The sequence below is a fragment of the Mchenga conophoros genome, linkage group LG17 (genome assembly GCF_057382185.1).
Source record: "Mchenga conophoros isolate Kocher_MC1m ecotype Shallow Benthic linkage group LG17, M_conophoros_male_GT1.1, whole genome shotgun sequence".
Taxonomy (NCBI): domain Eukaryota; kingdom Metazoa; phylum Chordata; class Actinopteri; order Cichliformes; family Cichlidae; genus Mchenga; species Mchenga conophoros.
In genome coordinates this window covers 12145010-12165164 of record NC_140542.1, presented here as the reverse complement: position 1 = coordinate 12165164, position 20155 = coordinate 12145010, and the positions used below count along the sequence as shown (strand labels likewise).

Here is a 20155-nt window from a genome sequence, read left to right as displayed (position 1 = left end):
TATATATATATATATATATATATATATATATATATATATAACAATTCTGTAACTGTAACTTCGGTCGTTGCTGTGCTTTTGGAAGTCGAATTTCCCAGAGGAACCCACCCGAGGGATTAATAAAGTTCTATCTTATCTTATATATATATATATATATATATATATATATATGTATAATATTTCATATTTGATTAATTCTATGCTAAATGTTTTTCAATCCTGCGCTCACGAAGTTGTGAGGGCTTGAAAATACTGGAAAAATAACCCAATTAAATAGACTCAAAATTAATCAGAATTGTTATTAAATAAAAGTATTTGTGGGTGATTGCAGATCATTGTGAGCAGCTCAGGTGGGAGGCGTGGACTGATTTATTTCATGCAATGAAACTGTGGTTTTTGAAATTGGCAGTCAGTTCAATGGCAATAGTTTCTTCAAGTGTTCTCGCGTTATCACTATAGCTGTGTGAATTTAGTTCATTTGCCAGTAAAGAAGTGCTGCAAAAGTAGGAAGGAGACTGGTGTTGATTGTGGGTGTACCGAGTAAGGGTTTTGTCATAGGACAGATTTGGATTTAGACAAATAGATAAATTATTTAAAAAACTTCATAAAGTTAATACTGAGCAATAACTAAACAACAAATGAAACTAGTAATATTATGATTCTACTATTCAAATCAAAAATGTTTTCTTGATAGCAGCACCAAGAGTAGCTGTCAGCATCTTTAATGATATCACTGTCCTGTTTAGGTGACCTTTAAAATGAGTGATCATACATAAAATGAAGTAGTCATAGTGTAACAATATCTAGCTTTGTTTTGGAATGATTCTTTTAAAAAATGAATTGGAAATGTCGCATTTAAGCCCCTTTTCCATTAGTACCTACTTGGATCAACTCACCATGGTTCGCCACGGTTTTCCATTAGGTCCTGATACTACCTGGTATCAGGTACTTCTTTTAGCACCTGCTTGGCTGGGATTCGGAGCAATCTGAGCAGGTAATAAAATGTGACATCGTCACACTGCATGCCACTGACTGGCTGTTCAGTCGCGTCTCTTGAGAGCATCAAAATCAAAAGTGACATTTTTGAAACGTGACAACAGAATAAATAATGTTAGTAATCCCTATCATAAATCTGATAAACTCATTATAAATTTAGAAAAGCATCTATGTACACAAGAACACCATGTACAGACCACACATAAAAATGTATTTTATTTAGTGTATTAACAAATCGTATTATACATTTTATAGACAGTGTTTTTGTAACTTTTGCTTCACAAACAACAGCATTATAAAAATAAGAGCACATGTAACATATATTGTGAACATGATACATTGTTTGTCAGCAAATCTGGAGTAATACAGCATTTATTTATTCACTTTGTTTATGGCAATGACTATTTTCTTACAAAAATGTGAAGTAGAGCTTAAAAAAATGAGTGATTTTATCATGATATGAAAAGCAAAAAGAACACAGTGCCCATAATTTTCCAGCCAAAGAAGGAGGACTGTGATATTAAAACAATTACTTATGGTGGGCTTTTTTTTAGAAAGCAAATGTAGCGAGGAACATGCTGGTGTTGAAATGAAATGAGTGAGGTGACTACATTGCTTGGGTAATATTTTATCAGCAAAAGCCTTTTCTTTACGTATGTGAGCAATTCAGATTTGTGCAATCTACAAACATCAGCACGCTGGCAAAATATCAGTGATGGCAAATATTGAAATTCATATTAATAACTATTAAAGTTATTGTTTTCATCAGGAGAGAAAAAAAAAATCAAACAATGAGGCAAGTATGGTGAAATCCTCCTTATTTCTAAGACGTAATACAAATTTATACCAAAAGCTGACATAAGAATCTCAAATGCACTCTTGAGACCCATGACAACAAATAACATGTCCCCCAAATGTCCCTTGCACTGCTCCAGAATTGCTCTTAACTATCGTCAGAGTTGTGTGGTGACTGCTCTTCCATCTGTGCGCCTGGCCACCTGCCCACTTCTTAGCTACATAATTTGGTTGTTTCGTATTCCATCGAGTTTGGCTGCTTGGCACTGAAAGTCTGCAACGCTGCCTGGATCCTGGCAACATCTGTAGTGGACAGTTTGAGCCGGTGCCGCAGCAGACAGGAGAACAGGTCCAGTGGCTGAGCTCCTGGTGGGGAAAGCCTGTTGACCCGATCCCGGATCTCCAGCAGCTGCAGCAGGGCTGAGTCCTGCGATCCCTGAGTATATGGGTAGTCCAGCTGTAAAATCAAGTCCTGGATCGCTTCCGGGTCAAAGTGCATACTATAGCCGTACACCTGGATGCTGTTGATCTTCATGTAGCCTAGATTTCGTCCCGATTCCAGGTACTCCAAGGGTTCATAATATACAGTTCCATTCCCGTTACTTGAGGTGCCCCTGATCCGGCTCCGTAGATAAAAATGCACTGTCTCAAAAAATGTTTTCCACTTGTTGCCTAAAGTCAGAGTCCAATTATAACAGTCATAAGGAAGGTCTAATTTAGTCCTCTCCCAGTCTGGATAGTTCTTCTGCTCAATGGGCATGATCCAGCTCTCTGAGTGGCTCCCGCCAAACGGATTGATATAAACAGACAGCATGGGGTCCAGAGTAATGTTCTTGGTAAGGCAGATCTGTAGAGACATCCCCAGGAGCATGTGGACATGGTTTGACTTGTATTTGTTACTTTTCAGTGTCAGCAGCATTCTCTTCCTCCACGATGGGTCAAACCAATTATTCAGCCTGACGTCATTGCTTACAAAGATGCCGTGAATGCTGATGCGGTTGTCACGTTTCTGGAGAAGATAGCGCAGCTCCATGTCCTGCAGGTCAGTCTCAAAGCCTATGTAGTGGTCAGTGGAGTCTGGCACTTCGTTGCGGCACACACCCTGGCTCAGCATGTAACCCTGGTTGCAGGTGGCGCAGCGGGAGCGATTCTCATAGGAGCATGACGCACAGGAGGTGCCCTCCCCCACTGTGCATGGAATCAAGCCCTGGCAGGGAGGATGCTCATAAGGGCAGGAGCAGCTCCGGGTTTCCTCCAGGTAAGAGCCGATGTGATTGTTTTCACTGCAGTACATGATGGAGAGGATGTAGTTCAGCCAGTAGCTAAAGGGCCTGCGACAGAGATGGAGCAGTGGGTAAGATTCATTGTTGATGCAGAGTACATAACACAAGAATCACATGGCTTCAAACATTAATCTCATTGTTTCTAAACCAAACAACAAAAAAATCTATATTTTGATTACAAACTCAATGCTCCTCTGTATGGAGAAAACCTGTGAGCCACTTAGTTTGATAGTGATCATCACGTATGCTTTTCATCAATGTGAAGTCTCACAATCCCATTTACTGTCTTCGCTCACATCTCTTTTCCCTTTCGGGTCATTATGCTTACATCAGGTGCTTTCTCTTTTGTTGGGTGTTGAGTTTCTACTTTATTGTCAAATATAATATTTATAAAATGCTCCTGATTGTTCACATTAGGTAAGCTGAGTAATTATTAGATGGTCATATAACTTTGAGTAATTTCAAATTTCATTAAGAATAAACACTGTATTTTAATTTTTAAGAATTATAGTGCATACTTTCTTTCTTTGTGGAAGCTGTTACATTGTAAAATCTATAAACAAAAACAGAGATGACTCAGCATAGAAAAAGCGTTTTTCCTCACACATACTTAAAAAATATAAACAATAAAAAAACACTTGCATGTATTTCTTTTCAGATTTTTGCCTATAAATAAGAGATGCAGTGGATATAGATGGGAAGTTGAACAATAAATATGTGGGCATGAAATGAAAATATGGCTATGGATATAGCAGTTATGCGGCACTTCACAATTATGAAGCCATGAAATGTAAATGTCAAAGTCCCTCTGTCTTCTCCTGCTCTATATGATTCGTTAATGACACATGAAAATATGTTAAATGTAATTTAGAGCAACCAACTCTTGCACTGTAAGGAGTAAAACTGAGTCATTACTTTAACTAACAGATTGAAACTATGAGTTTCATATGCATGGTTAAGTGCTTTCTGAAGAAACACAGCTAAGTTAAATTTTGCCTGCTTCCTGACTAGACCCTGTAGGGGAGGGAAGGTGCATTATGGGGGAGATCAACAGTCATTGCTTGTTCTGTATCACATCATAATCTCAAGAGACCAATGCCTGCTACGCAAGTCCCACATTTAAGCGATTCATTCAAATCCTTCAATGTTTTCATGAAATCCCTGTAGAAAAGATTTCCTGTCCACTTATCCAGTCTAAAACGCATCCTAATATAGATGGATCACTTGTCGTTTCACTACAAATATGCAAGGTCAAAAAAGATGATGAGTTAGAAATACACCCATTTTATATTTAGTGCTAAGAAAACGAGCTAATTGGGTAATTGGAAAGTCTCCCTCTGTAAAATAAGCTAATGCTAATTACGTTACAATTTTTATGTTGTTTACTTTGGGCAGAGCTGAAAATACTAAAAAGATACACTCTTGTTAAAAGCATAAACAACCAAAGCAACCACAAATGGTAATCAAAACATAGCTTCGGCTTTGGCATCACACAAAATTTCCTATAAAACAATATTAGGTTTAATAAGAGGCTGATAAAGATCACATTAGGAAAATACATCATTTATTTAAGTTGGAAACGTGCAGAGTCTAGTCTAGCCCTATGTACATGTAGAACCATACATATAGTATATGATTAGCAAAATGCTCTATTTATTCCAAGCCACAAACTATATCGGTGAAGCAATATACCGAAATTGTTTCTGAATGAAAGAGCAGATGGAATGCATGACAGGAACATAATGTGGTAAATTAGTCTGTCGCTTGCTATGTTCCACATCTGTCAGATTTTTTAATCCACTTTTGTTCTTTAGCAGAGTGGCTGTTCTGTTGCTGTAGCCGTGTGCAGCTGGTAAATTAGTTTAAGGGAAACAAAAGTGCATGTATAAGTAATTTACATCTAAAAAACATAATTTTGAAGGGAAAAGTACCATTTGTTCAAACAGTTGTTAGACTAAAGAAATTAAACTGCACTGTGTGTGTGCTGGTGAGTGTGTGTATCACTGGGAATTTGATCCCATGATAAACAGTAGCGTTAGCCCTGCATCAGACTGGCCAGGGTGTAGCCCGCCTCTCGCCCTGGGATAGCTGGGATAGGCTCTAGACCCCTGCGACAATGATAAGGATAAGCAGAAGAGGATGGACAGATAGATGAATAAATGTTAGATGTAATTCTTAAATCAGGCTTTTTTACCCTTTTCCACAAATTATTTTAGCTTCTCAATGTTTAATACATTGACTGGAAAAGCATTTGATATATTCCTATATCGACACAAATACTATGAAAGTATAGTATTTGTGTCATATATTTACTGCAACAAATAAATGCAGTAAATATATGCAAAACATTTTTGAAGAACATTTTGATATTTTGGATATGAAGCAATTGATTATAAAGAAGATGCTATAATACATGTAATATTCTACTGAGTCAATTTTTAAACCAGCTATCAAACTGGATACGATCGAGTTGTGTTTGAACTTACACAACATATTTAAATGGATTTCGTCTACACAGTCCTGCGTCTCTAGATTCTAGTTGGGCTGGAAAAATACACACAAATGGTGAAGCTAAGCAAAGTGATGATAAGGGTGAAACTGTGTACTAAACAGCTGGATAAACTAACATACTGCTGCTGCAGACTTCACAGTTACAGGAAAAAAATGGAAATAAATGATTGTGAGTTCACTTGTATTGTCAGTTCTGTGCAAAAAGCAATATATTCAAATGTGTTTTTTCCACTTTAATTGAGAAAACAATTATTTAAAAAGAAACATGGCTTAGAACACCTTCCAGTGGTAAAAATAACTAAATATATAAACTTGTGATTGCGTTTTCTTTTCTTTTCCTTTCTTTTTGTTTTCCAGCTCTATAATTTGTTCCCTCCAGTGTACTGTACTTTTACTCACTAATGATGCATATCTTAGGAAAAAATAATTATCATGCAGAGCTAAAGTCTATAGAAGGCTTCTGGTGTTTCGAGACCATTTTTTTGTTCTTCTTTTATAAGTGCTTTGAACCGGCAAGCCCCCTCTAGTATTCCAGCATCACAGTGAGTGCAGTCAGTGTGATGTGGAGAAAAACAGAAAGGAGCAAAAGACTTTTTCTTTTTCCTCAAATCAAATTTTAAATCTGGTGACATTTTGTCAAAAGATAGTCGATGTAATGCGTTAACAGTGTTAACGGCACCCAGCTTGTCTGAAACTCATCAGCGAGAGTCAGTTGTGCATATCTCACCTCCAGAGTGGAGACTGTGCACAGCAAGAGAGAGGAAGCTGTCTCGCCATCATAAGCACATTTTGTCAGCAGGACATGTAAACTGTCATGGAGACGCAGTGTGCAGTATGGGCAAAAGAGAAGCCGGGTGTTCACTCTGCAATCTGTTCATTGTCTGTCAGTTCATTTCACACAGATCAATGCCACAAACGAACTTTCTCCTTCTGCCACAGCGTACATTTTGACTAGTGAAGAAAACTTCTCCTCTGCACTAGATACACTTCATTTTTTCCATTACAAGCCACATTTATTTACTTTGGAAGAAGAGAAAAAGCCGCCTATCAGTTGTTTTTGTGCAGCTCCATCACGGCTGCCCTGACACCTCTTGTATTCATGGAAAAAAATAAAAGGAAAAAAAATACTGTACATAGTTCCAAAGACTGCACTAGAAAGTTACAAAAGAAACTCCAAATGGATTTACAATGTAACAGCCTACATTTTTTTTTTTATGTTTGCGTTGTCTTCATCTCACAAAGACTGTGAAGCTTTGGAACATGAATAATGGCTACAGAGATGTACAAATATTCCATATGAAAAACAAATCCTCTGTGAGCTGGGCCATTATGTACAGGGCGGTATGATATGTAAGGTAAATGAGGATAAAATCTTTGTATATTCTTGCTATATATATATATATATATATATATATGTATATATATATATATATATATATGTAACTATTCACTATTACATTGACAAAGGGCAGTACATTCTTCTGCTGTCTGAAGATTCATCTCAGCTCAAAACACTGCAAGTCGCCTATTTCATCATTGTAATTTAGCTGTTTGCAAGCTTTTATACACAGATGGGAACATTTACTAAACCTGTCACCATTTTCCATCAGGGATGAACATTTTGCATCTTTTTAATTTTTTTGCACAGCACAGATATTACTAAGAATATAGCTGTAAATGACCTCGGTCGCACCTAATTTGCATAAATTGCTACTAAGGAACATCTGATTCTGCAGCATTATGATGCTATATGAGGAAACGGTGCTTAGGACTGGAGCTGAAAGCCATTAAGAATCAAGTTAATATGATATGAGGGACCATCTGGAAACAGAAATGCAAAATCATGCGAAAAAATAACCATTTGTCGTTGTATTGAATCTTTTGTAGTATGACTAGTGCAGGACTGAGAGCTCAGCCACAATGATTTTGACCAATCTTTTAATCTGCCTTTATCGCTCTTATACATTTCCCCTTAAATATCAGAAATACACTTTTCCCTGTGGTCAATCTATAATGGTAATAACCTGAATACATTTCTATTCCCTTATAAGATCTTTGCAAATAAGTGTCAGTATAGCTCATTTGGTTGTATAGAAAACCCATATACTAAAGTGGTGCAGTACCTTGAGTTTGAGTCTGCAAATAAAAATTTGGATTCCCTAAATATACTACTTCAGGTGAACTAAACAATTTTTGTGTTCTATTTTTAGGAAATAAAACCTTTTCTTTACCTTGCTTAAAAATGTAAGCAAACACAACTGTGCTTGCAGCAACTCCGAATTTAACACTGCATATATGTACAGTGCTGTGAAAAGGTATTTGCCCTCTTCTTGATCTCTTAGTTTTTTGCATATTTGTTACACTTCAATGTAAAATAGTAATTGCCCCCTAAACCTAATAGCTGCTTGCGTCACCCTTTGTAGCAAGAACTATATCCAAGCTTTTGCAATAACTGGCAATGAGTCTTTCACATCACCACTTTGCTTTGTAGAATTGCTTTAATTCAGGCTCATTGGAGAGCTGAATTAAACAGCCTGTCTAAGGTGATGCTAAAGCAGCTCAATCTGATTTAAGCACAGACCTTAACAGGCCACTGCAAAATATTCATTTGGGGTTTTTTTAACCATCCAGGTGGAGTTGCTGGAGTCTTTCGGCTCATTGTCCATAACCCAAGTGTCCCTGAGCTTAAGGTCATGAACTGACAGACGGGCATTCTTTTTTTAGATTTTTCTAGTAGAATTCATGGTTGCATCCATTTCAGCCATCAAGCCATCCATTTCAAGTTGTCCAGCTGCTGAAACCGCAAAGCAGCCCAGACCATCATACTACCACAACCATGTTTGACTGATGGTGTGATCTTTCTATGATGCTATGTTTGTTTTGCCAGATGTAACAGGACTCAAACCTTGCAAAGTTTCACTCTTGCCTTGTCACTCCATAGAATATTGTCCTAAAACTCTTGGGGATCATTGATATGGTTTTTGACAAATGTGAGATGAGCCTTTGTGTCCTTTAAGGTCAGCAGTGGTCTTTGGAAATCTCCCATGGTTGCACTCCTGGAGTAATTTTAGTAGCCACTCCTGGGAATGTTCACCAATTTTCAGTTTTCTCCATTTTCTCAATGGCTCTCCATTGTGGTTCACTGGAATCTCAAAACCTTAGAAATGGTTTTGTAACCCTATTCGTAGATGTCAATGACTTTGTTTTTCATCTGTTCTTGAGCTTCTTCAGACGCCAGTATAACGTATTTCTACAGGTTGATTTTTTAGGGATTTCTTGATTTAGTGTGTCTGGCAGTAATCAGGTCTGCATGTGGCTAATAAAATAGAACCCAGCTTTCCAAAAAATGTGATTAATTCAGGTGGGTTTGGAAAGCATTTTCTCCTTAATAAATGAAATCTCCATTTAAAAAAACTGCAAGTAAGAAATCAGGTATGAGCCAAATACATGACTTACAACACTGTATGTTCCCATAGATTTTATAGGTAAATATGTACAGTTTGAATGAACAGAGATATATTCCCTCATTATAGAGGAAATGAAGGTGGGGGCAATTGGAGATTCGAGCTCTATATTTATTTTAAAAAAAAATCACATTGCAGAGGATGAATATTTGGTTTCTCACCTGAAATAGCTCCTAAAATAAACCTGGATACTTCAGCTACACTGACATAATTACATTTCTTTTTCATAAGCTTTTGTTGCAGACTATAGCTAAACTTTGTGGAGAAAAACACAAAAATAGATGGAATGATCAACAGAAGATCCACGGCAGATTTTCTTTAGTATATGATTTCATTGCAGTCAAGTTAACCAACAGGAAAAATGGCCCAAACTTTGCATATTCCTTTGAAACACTGCAAACTTTAATTTCACAGGAGGATAACTTTGATTTCCTGAATGTAAAGGAGACCCGGACTGGGAGTGCAGCCAAGTCATCAGGTGTGACACTATAGCTCACTTCAGTGAGACCTCGGTTGAATATCAAAGTGCTAATGTATTGTGTGTATTATTAGCATAATGCCTAGTTCAGGGGATAACAAAGCACTGCGCACAGAGCGGGCTGAGGAAAATAAATGAGCACTGCCGTTTGCAACGTGCTTGAAAGGACTTGCAATGTGGCTGCAGGCTTTGGAATTTTTGCTTATTTTTTCACACTCATGCGCGCAAACACACGGCCTAACACATCTGTATCCACAGAAAGGTCAGCAGGAATACTTATATTTCTCACCTCTCTCTCAGCATAATAATTTTGGGCTGAGTTTGACACCTTTTGCTGAGGGTGAAGAGCTTGTTGATAATGCGTCGTGCTTTGCTCAGGAGCTGCTGGGTGCTGAGCTCCAGCTGTTTGTAGCGCTGGAGAATAGTCGGCTCCGTTTTCCAGAAATATTGAATAGCCGATGCGTTCATAGCATAGAATGTAGGAAGCCTTCGAACAAAGTTCTGGAACTCATCTGAAAGACAGAGGACAGGCAAGATAGTTTAGTCTGTGTTGGAAAGAAGTGGATTGTTCCTGTCTGACTTTGCCTAACTGACCTGAATGCTTTCTCACTATATTTGGCTAATTTAGTCAAGCCAAAATGAGAAAATCAGTTTGCAGAGTCCATGTAGACTGAAGAGCTGTGGGGCAAACTGGAAGTGATATTGTTTGAAGCATAGGCTAATAGAAAAAGGCAGAGCTAAATACGGTGATGGGGTAAGATTCATTAATGAATAGCATACAGATTTTCTGCAGCAAGTCTGTCAGGGGGAAATCAGGATGGGCCTGGAGCACAGAGGATAACATCTGTCAGCCCTTCAGAAATGCTGTTTGCCTCGTGTGCTAACAGATTACATTTCAATAACAATATCATCACAATCATGATTGGATGTATGGAAAATCGAAAACATGCTCACTTCTGATTAGAAAAAGACCGTGCTGTTTGTCTGGATAATAAAGCATCAATTTGGGAAAGCAATTAAGCCCCAACGCCTTCCCTGCTGATTATGCAAAAAGCTTTACATGTTCCTGTGAAATTCATAAGCTGAGTGTTTTCTATGACCTGTATTTTGAAAACTAAAGAAAAATCACATGGTGCTGCCGCCACCACTATTTTTTTTCTTTCTTCTAATCACAGATTTAGCAGATTGTGTGATATATTAATTTGTCTTAACTAAAATTAGTTTAAAAGATAAGACTATTACTGGCGTCCAATGAGATGGCATAATCCAAGAACGAGTCTGTCTTTTAAAACATCCCATCCGTGTCTTCATCGTAATAACCATCACTGTGATTTACATTTTGAATAACAACAGGATTATGCGTCAAAGAAGAATAAGAATATATCTCAGCTTATATAAATATTTTAGCATTGCGCTTAACTTATTGAAACATTAAAACATCAGTCATGCAAACCTGCAATAAAAACAAGCTTAGTAGCAAAATGCAAATCTGACAAGACAAAGCAAGTTTAAGTGACACTGGCTGTTAAAGGATATTGTCAGATCATTGTCCAGTTATAGAAAAAAAGGAGAAAAAAAACCATAATCCATAAAAGTAGCATAAGAAAATAATTTTTCATTCAGGAGAATATTGTTTGTTACATGTTTCAGTATGTGTGAAATATATACAACAGTGCTGTCAGCGTTAACGCGGCAAATCTCCGTTAGCGAGTTAACACGGATCGCCCCGTGCATGGGGCTGCACGGCACTAACGCTTTAACGAGCTAACCGCGCTAACACATTGACACATTGTGCAGCCCCACGCACAGGTCGATCCGCGTTAATTCTCTAACAGAGATTTGCTGCGTTATTGCGGTTATGGTGTTAACATCATTTTAACTAGATTAACGCTGACAGCACTAATATATAATATTAATGTAGACTGGCTATGCACACACTGTATAGAAGGATTACTATAAATATTATATTTCCCAATAAATTTAAATTTCCCAACTATTTTAACTAGTACGATTTATTATTCTGGAAGACAAAAGGGGTTTAAGTGGTTGACTATGAAAATTAAAAACCAGGGTAATATAAATGTGTTCAGTCTGAAAAAAATAACTGTGGGAGTGGCTCAATAGCCACGTGTTTAGCTATTACATTGATACAAATGCCTCTAGCATTGAGTGGCTGGTTCTTTACTGCATCTGATTCCCCCTCCTCACATTTCCTGCCTCCTTCCACTGTCTAATAAAATGCCCAAAAGTGATTTTAAAAAAAGGAGCAGTAAATTTCTGATCCTTCAGCCACATTATCAAGATTACACATCGTGCAGCTGGAATCTTTTTTGTCTCTAGCATCCAACTAAAGTCTAACCTTTCCAATAAAGAGTTAATATTACTCACTTTTATTAAGGCCTACAAGTACCTGTGTTATAGATATATTGTGAGGATACAATAAGTAATCAATACTCAGACTATCATTCTTGCTTTTATTTTCTCTTCGTTCCAATATTGCAATGGCATTTTATGGGAACCGAGAAAAGTGAACCTATTACTCCATTTTATAGAGTTCATGACCCTATACAGGTTGCCCATTACCCATAGAGCTGATTTTAACATTTTACTTATTAGTTTTTAAGTCCTTCATGCCCTGGCCCCATAATAAACAGTACTATAAGTATTGAGCCATTCCTCCTTTCTCTATTTCTTGCTAGAAATGTAGTGAAATGTGCAACCATACATGAAGATACAATATATCCGGTAAAAAAATATTATTTCTTTAAGTAGTCCTCAGAGATAGCTGTAGAGGATTCTTGAAGAACATTCCAAAGCTCTTCTCTGAATGTTGGCTTCCTCCTGCTCACATGATAACAACAGTTTGAACCAAAGACTTCAAACTTGGATTCAAGTTTGAAATCTTTTTCAAGATACTCTGCAAGACTTGGCCACTGATTCTCAGTCCATGTTCTTGTGTAATCTGGGATACCTCAGACCCCTTTTCCCCATTTCCCTTCCTTCAAAATGGCTTCTTGTGAAATCATCTAAGTTGCCCAACAAGAAAACTGAAGGGGAGGCTGGAATGGCACCAAAACCTCTGAACAGGTGGATGTAATTGTCAGGTATATTGCCCTGACAGTGTGAGCAGCTGTTAGACAGCACAAAACCCAACGTGAACATCCGTTGACCCATTTGGTGCACTCTATGCAGGATTGTATTAATTGTAGATTGGGGTTTCTAGTCATTTTAACAGAGAGTTTTCCTGCATATTTTAGTTTGCAGTATTCAGTAATTTGGGGGGTTTGAGATTGAGGAATTGTACCACACTTAATGGTGTTTGTAATTTGACTTGATAAGGCTTGAATTTCTTTTTTTATTATAGATTTAATTTGTTGATATTCTAAAAATCTATTCTCGTTAATCCCATGTTGTAAAACTAATCTGTCAAATAGAATAGTCTAGTCTTTCAAATAGATGTACCAAGTATTTAATTGCTTTGAAGTTTATCATATTGTTGTTTTGTAGGATATTAGGGTTGTTCCAGATGGGTGTACATTTACATGGGATTAGTGAAGACTCATTTTTAGAAATTCTTGACAGCCATCCTTCCATTGATGGAAACAATTTATGGTACCTAATGTACCTGATGATGTAGTTTTAAAATTTGTTCTCTATCTTGCATCTATCTGTTGGCACAACATTGGTTTATCCCTTGAGTTAAATTTTTAAATGATTAATCGGTCTGTGTCATGTGAGTTAATAATTTAAAAAAACAAAATGGTCAGGTACAAGGACTAGTCTTGAAAATGAGTGAAAAAGCAGCAAATATCCAAAGAAAAACTTTGAAAGACCTTCAGAAAGCTTGAAGAACTATGTCTCACTATGTCAAAATTAAAAGAAGTCCTTGGAAGCAAATGATAGGCCGTGAGCTCACAGTACTACACACTGTACTACTTGCACAGTAATAGCTCAGCCTCAAATCCTCAGGCAGAAACCTGTTAAAAATTTCTATGTCAGTCTTAAACACAAAATGCAATCGAGCATTTGCTCTAAGGACTCCTTGTTAGTGGAATGGTCTGGCTCGCTTTGTCAGTGTCTTCTTTTAAATCACAGATCAAGACTCACTTCTGTTGCAGTGCTTTTTGTATTTTTTTTTTATTTTTGACATTACTAGCATACTTCCATCTTATTTCTATTCATGTTCATTCCTTACAATGGATTCACATTGTATCTTGTTCTTATTTTGACATTGAACGTTGAGTTTTGAGCTGTTTCAGTGGATATGTAAATTGTTTTTGTATTTTCTTTCCAGTAAGTTTGCTGACCCTGTGTTTCTGGGAGGAGTAGCAGATTTGACTTCAAAATGGGCAAAACAATAGGTACATTCACTTCTTCTTATTATTATTGATTATTTTATACTGTCATTTGGCTCATTAAGTAGGAAACATATAGAATATAGGTGTACTTTCAGGCTAAAAAACAATACTGATTAATTTAATATAGTTAACATCATGGCAAAATCATAATGTTGAATAACCATGAGAAGGTGGGAATGGCAAGTAACTTCTTAACTAAACTATTATTTTATCACCAAGACAACAATACCTCATCCCTGGAAACTTGCGCTCTAATGACCATTATTATCTTGTCAGCTGCTGAACCCAGGAAGGTAACGGCATTTTCCTTTTGTACAATTTTAAAAATAGAAAACACTGTCAGATTTTCAGGAACACAAGTACAGACACAGCGTGGGTCTTATCAAAAATAACACAAGGAGGCTGAAGGGTAACGACGCGTGTAAGGAGGCTTATTTGGAAGGGTTTTCTTAAATTACTTAATTATGAGGTTATAATTAATAACTTATGCGTCTTAGTAGTCCGGCAACTTTAAGCATGTATTTGACTTACTGCAACATATTGCAGTTTATTTAGACTAAAGCCTCTTGGATCTCTCTTGGATATGAAGTGCACTCTCTTATTTATGCTCCCCTGAGTCTAGTTTTTCACACTGTTTCAATGCTCTGTTATGACTATGGTTTGTCTTAGCCAAACACTGAGATAGGATACTGATCCAGGTATAAAAAATATGATGTCTTAATTATTAAACAGTTACCACTCAGTGGGTGGTGGGACTTAAAACAAATCATGTCCACCATCCTCTGATGGTAGGAAGCTCATTTAACAATAAGAGTTATGATTATTAATCTCTCTGCTGCTGGTGCGAGTTGTCCTCTATTAGATTGACTATACAAGTAGATCCTCAGGGGTTTCAAGGAAACTTATTTTTCATTATTTAATACAGCAGTGTAACTGCAGTTCTCTGGGCACCTTGCTGCTTAAGTCATTGCCAACTGCGCACTAATCAAGTTGCCCTTAGTACAGAAGCATGTAGCCGGTAATAACACACAGCCAGCTAGGTGCACTGAAAACAGCTTAAGGCAGAGCTGGAAATGAGTGAAACAGCAAGATGCCCTTAGAGCCTGTGGATGCAGCACAGTTTTAATAATGACAGGGGAACATGGATGCAGAGCTATGCTGCAAGATACAGTAAAATTCAAGACTGAGGAAGAAGAGTTTGACATAACGGTCAACGGGTACATTAGTGGAAAAAAATGCAAAAGCTAATGAGACATTGGTTAAAACAACTGCAACATCATTGCTAGTGCTATTACAAAGCTATTAAATTGTATTCTGCAAACAGATTAGAGCAACTGTATTGTGTTTCAAAAGGCATGAAAGCTCCTACCGCAGTGAAGAGCTTACTTCTGACTGAATCACTGTTGACCCAGTAATACTGCTGTAATTGCTCCTCTTTCATGTACTGGACTTTGTAAATCATCCATGCATTTTTTTCCTAAAGACGGGTTCAAAGGTCACAAAAGTGTTATTAATCTGAATGCTCGAAAAGTGGTTCGATTTTCACCAGAGAAATTTTATTAATTTCATTATTTTGCTGTTTCTACTACGTCAGCTATTTACTTAATACCTCTTGCTGTATTAGGCCACTAAGACAAGTGTTACTGATCAATAATCAGTGCTGCTTTACGGCAGGATTGGATTTATAAGATTTTTACATCAACACAATGAAGTAAGGTACCTTCATTTCATTCATTTGTTAAGAGCCTTAACGTAGCTGATATTTAATTGTTTTAGAATACCTCCTCAAAACATCCTTTGTTTTACAGAAATCACACATCTTTTAATATTAATGATCCTCATACTTTGTAAGTCACAGAAAATTGAACATATCATTAAATCATCGAGGCCATGAAGTCAAGCTCAACCGCAATCCAGGAAGATCAGCTGCTCTAATAGAAGTCCACATCAGCTGATGAATGGATAGCTTTTACTCTTTTACACATCCATCTCGCAAATCTTATACAGTGATTGCCATTTGTGTACCCATGTTCATCCATAGAAAGGCAGGGAGGTTCCACCCATGCTGCTAGATAGATATTACTGCAGACAATAGTTATCTGCAGATAATGCAAATAATCTTCTTACTGAATGTAAATCAAAGACAATTAATGTAAGCTGTTGCATGCAAGAATTCCAAATAATACTAAATAAAAGGTGTGTGCTGATATGTACAACTGACAATTTGTTATGATCAGGAAATGGTTTAATAGTTTATTTCCCTCAAAAACCCTGAAAACAGATAAAAACAATAAAATTAAAACATGTGCAGAACAGGGAAAAAATCTGTTGTGTCTAAGTAAGTTAAATGAACAGGGCTTCTTAGTTGTTTTCATAACCATGTGTGTTTGCAAGAAGCTGCAAACACATGGGTCCAAAAAGTATTACACTGTGTAATGTTGAATTGCTATTGCATAGATTGGATGTAATAGTCCCTTTTTCAAAGATCGTCAGTTTGATTTTTCCATCAGTGCCTCCAACAACAGGGTGCTATTTGCAGTCAGTGAGAGGGTCATTTAAAATGGCATAAATAAATAAATAAATACAAATAATAAAACACTGACCTGACTCTTCAAATTCTTGGTTAGCCATGTTCCAGGAATCTCGGATTTGCAGAAAACTAGCTTCCATAGCCCTCAGATCCACCTCGGGGCAATTACACTGTGGATAGTCGACGGCACACTGGCACCAGCAGTCGTTGTTTCGGCACACAAACTGGCCCTCTTCATTACAGCCAATGTAGCTAAGAGCTGCTTGCACAAACCTGGCCCTCAGATACTCTGGCAGAATGGCCTGGAGGCCTAAGGCAAGGACAAAAACAGGGCACAAACATGGAAATGTCACATGGATGAATGAAGTGGGAGCTGTAAGCACTTTAGCTACTGCAAAAATTGTGTTTAGATAGCTTTTCTATGGTAGATCTGTAAATCACCGAAGACCAGCTCTCATTTTCTTTCTTTTTTTTGTCTCCTATGCTTGACATACACTTGGCGTCAGATGCAATATGCTGTGATTCACTTTAAGTTTTAGTTTTACTGTGTAGTTCTGCTACTTTTGTTCTGAATCATTACTGCCCAGGATTCACTTCAGAAGTCTGCAAGCAATGCATGGCTAAAAAAGAAAAAAAAAAAAAGCAAAAGAGTGATTGAAGCTAAATTCATTCTGACACTCTCGTGTTGCAGTTATAGGCCTGCCAGAGAACAGACACTGTGACAATTCCATCAGAAATTGGGGGAGTTCAATTATGGATGGCCAACCTTGCAAATGAATCTTGTTTTCAGGGCTCTGAACCAAAACGGAGCTGACAGAGTCGAGGTTGTCATAGTTACTGCATCCAAGAGGACCCGTCCTTGTTTCGGTCACCTAAAGGGAGGAAAACAGAGGGGCATAACAGCAATTCATACTGTGAAAGTAACTCTCTAATGGCATTAAATATACAAACACATACAGAGAGTGAGCTATGACAAAGGAGGATGGAAGCGAACGCAGATCATGCAGAATAAGATTAACAGTCATTCCCTCTACATCTCCTCTTCTGAGAAACACTAAATATATTACAGATTATTTAGACTTCTCCATTGAGCAAATCATATTTAGGATAATGACTCTGTGAGCCAGTGAGCTGGAAATTGAGTTGTGATCGGGTCCGCAGCGTAAGGCGTAATGAGTAAGTTGGGGTGTCATCTGTCAAATTCATCTCTACATTATGTTTACCCAGTATAATACCCACTGACACCAATAACATGCTAAAATGCATTGTAAGCCCGTGTAAGCATGTCATCTTCAATTATACACCTGAGGGTTTGTGTAATTGCTTTGTTCAAACTTTTACAGGAGGCATGCAATATTGTTCCAAGACTACGTAGGTTGAAATATGATGAGAGGATTGGCAGCATACTCATCGCGGTAAACAGTGAAGCCATTTTTCAGACTCGATGATGACAGATTCATCTTTACATGTTAATGTTTTACTGCAAAATGACGGATACAAATACACATTAGATCAGATGCAGTCGGAGGAATGATTTGGTAATCCCATAAATCCTCACAACAGTTCTATTTCTGACGAAACTAAGCAGCACACCAGAGGCTCTGTGCGACTGCAGGAACACAGGAGCACCTTGAAGTGAATCAGCTTCCTCGCATGTTCGTGCTAACACGCTTGCCAGGTATAATGTTCAACCGTTTCATTTTTGCATGCTAACAGTTGCTAATTAGCGCTAAAAACAAAAGATCATTAGCTTTCCAGATATATGATTCATGGTGTAGTCACATAATAACATCCTGTGGTGTACCTCACCATAGAACAGACAGTATTTAACATAGACAAACACACAATAAATAAATATAAGCAACAGAGCATTTTTTTATACAATAAGATATGTAACAGGCAAACAATTTTAAAAAAATGTTGTAAAGTGCAGTTGTCTGCGGCATGTCCGCAGCTCTTTTAAGGCATGACTGGTGGTTTTTGTTTTTAAACTCCTTTACCTTCTTCCAGATGGCAGAGAGACAAACGGAGCCCCGCAAGAGACATGGGAGAAAAAAAATTACAATGAACTTTTGCGACATCCCGAGTTTGTTTTGCGAGATCTCGCAAAACAAACTCGAGATCTCGCAAAACAAACTCCAGATCTCGCAAAACTAACTCCAGATCTCGCAAAACTAACTCGGGATCTCGCAAAACTTTTGCGAGGTCTCACAAAAGTTGAATTCCAACAATGGCGGCAGCTACTTAGTTGTAATATTACTCTTTCTGGGTCACAAAATAAACTTGTAAGATATTTTGAGGCGTGAATGTAGTGGTGTAAATGTCAAATATCTGCTCGGTTTACAAGACATCACATATTTGCAAAAGTGCTGCGACGTTTTTGGAGATCTGACACCCACCATCTCGAAGCTAACAGGAGGTCGAGACCTACTACAGGAGGAGGAACACCGCTCTCCCGGCACATCGTGCCTCGACCCCCTGGTCGGCTTCGAGCTGGCGGCCTCCGAAGAATGCGGCTAAAAGTTTTGCGAGATCCCAAGTTTGTTTTGCGAGATCTCGCAAAAGTCCGTCTTAATTTTTTTTCCTCCCATGTCCCTTCCGGGGCTCCGTAACAAACAGTTAATTTACTGGAAGGGTTAAGTCTGCAGCAATGCAGCTGGCCTTCTCCTGAACACGGTCAGTCTAGGTTTAAGAGAGAACTACCCACAATCCCATGTGCTGTTTTTCACTCCCTGGTCCAAGTCCTTCTTGTCCTATTTTGTGTAGCTGTCATTTGCTTAGTGTCATAATGGTGGTAAATTAATACATATCTGGGATCAAAATATATTTACTTTGTATGTGTATTTCATCATCAACATGAACATTAAAATGGCGTGACAAAATGATGAGGCAATTAGAACTAAGAGCAAGTGTGACTGACTGAATATAAACGCATAGTATAAAGCCATATTGGACTGGCTTCATTTTACACTGGCTCTTATGGTAGGCTCTTAGTCTAAATGATGTTCTATATGACTGTTTGTCATTATGTCCCAGAAGGTGATGGAATTATAGTTCTAAAGAAATCTCATTTGTGACAGGCACATCTGTGACATACATTTTAAAGATACAGTTAAGGAACTGACTAACTACCGTACAACCTGGGAAAAAGCACTGAATTTGTACAAAATCTGCACAATTTTGGAAAACTAACCAGGGTGAGAGCCATAATCTTTTCCAAAGATATTGCTGCTTGCTTGTTTGGCTGAACCATCTAGATTTTCCACTAATTTAGCATTTGTCTATATCTAAAATCATTAATTATTTTAGTCATTAGTGCTCAAAACCCAGTGGCATGTCACGGCAAATCCCTTGTTTTCGATGTTTTCTGTGGTGACAAACAGCTTTCGAGCTGTGTGGTGTTTCTAAATTTTCTGTCTTTGAGGCAAACAGATAACACAAAGAAGAAACAGAAACATGGAAACCGTAAACCACTGAAACGTTAATCAAACTAGTTATTCTTATTTAGGTTTCTTTTAAAATCAGTGACACACAAGACAATACTTGGTCATAGGTATATAATGTGAGATTAACACAGTGTAACAAGCTTATTTTTGGCAACTTTTAGTCCACCTGTGGAGGTGCAGAAAACATAACTATACTTCTGGCAGTGAGTGTGTTTGCTTCAATCATGAGCAATCAAGCACCCCATTTTTCAGTCGCTCGAAACAAGCGCAGTTGGCTGTGATGGTAGTCTGACA

The 20155-nt window shown here is 37.7% G+C and overlaps 1 protein-coding gene across 2 annotated transcripts in view; it reads right to left on the bottom strand.

The window, feature by feature from the left end:
- Positions 1 to 1190: 1190 nt before the first annotated feature.
- LOC146555126 (BMP/retinoic acid-inducible neural-specific protein 3-like) overlaps positions 1191 to 20155 on the bottom strand; it is a 68707-nt gene continuing 49742 nt past the window's right edge. For both annotated transcript variants that reach the window (XM_085251828.1, XM_085251827.1), the window contains 4 exons: positions 17182 to 17287; positions 16489 to 16725; positions 9817 to 10039; positions 1191 to 3122 (listed from right to left, as the gene is read on the bottom strand). In XM_085251828.1, the coding sequence (XP_085107954.1) occupies positions 2006 to 3122; positions 9817 to 10039; positions 16489 to 16725; positions 17182 to 17287 (1683 nt within the window). In that variant the 3' untranslated portion in view covers positions 1191 to 2005. The remainder of the gene's footprint in view (positions 3123 to 9816; positions 10040 to 16488; positions 16726 to 17181; positions 17288 to 20155) is intronic.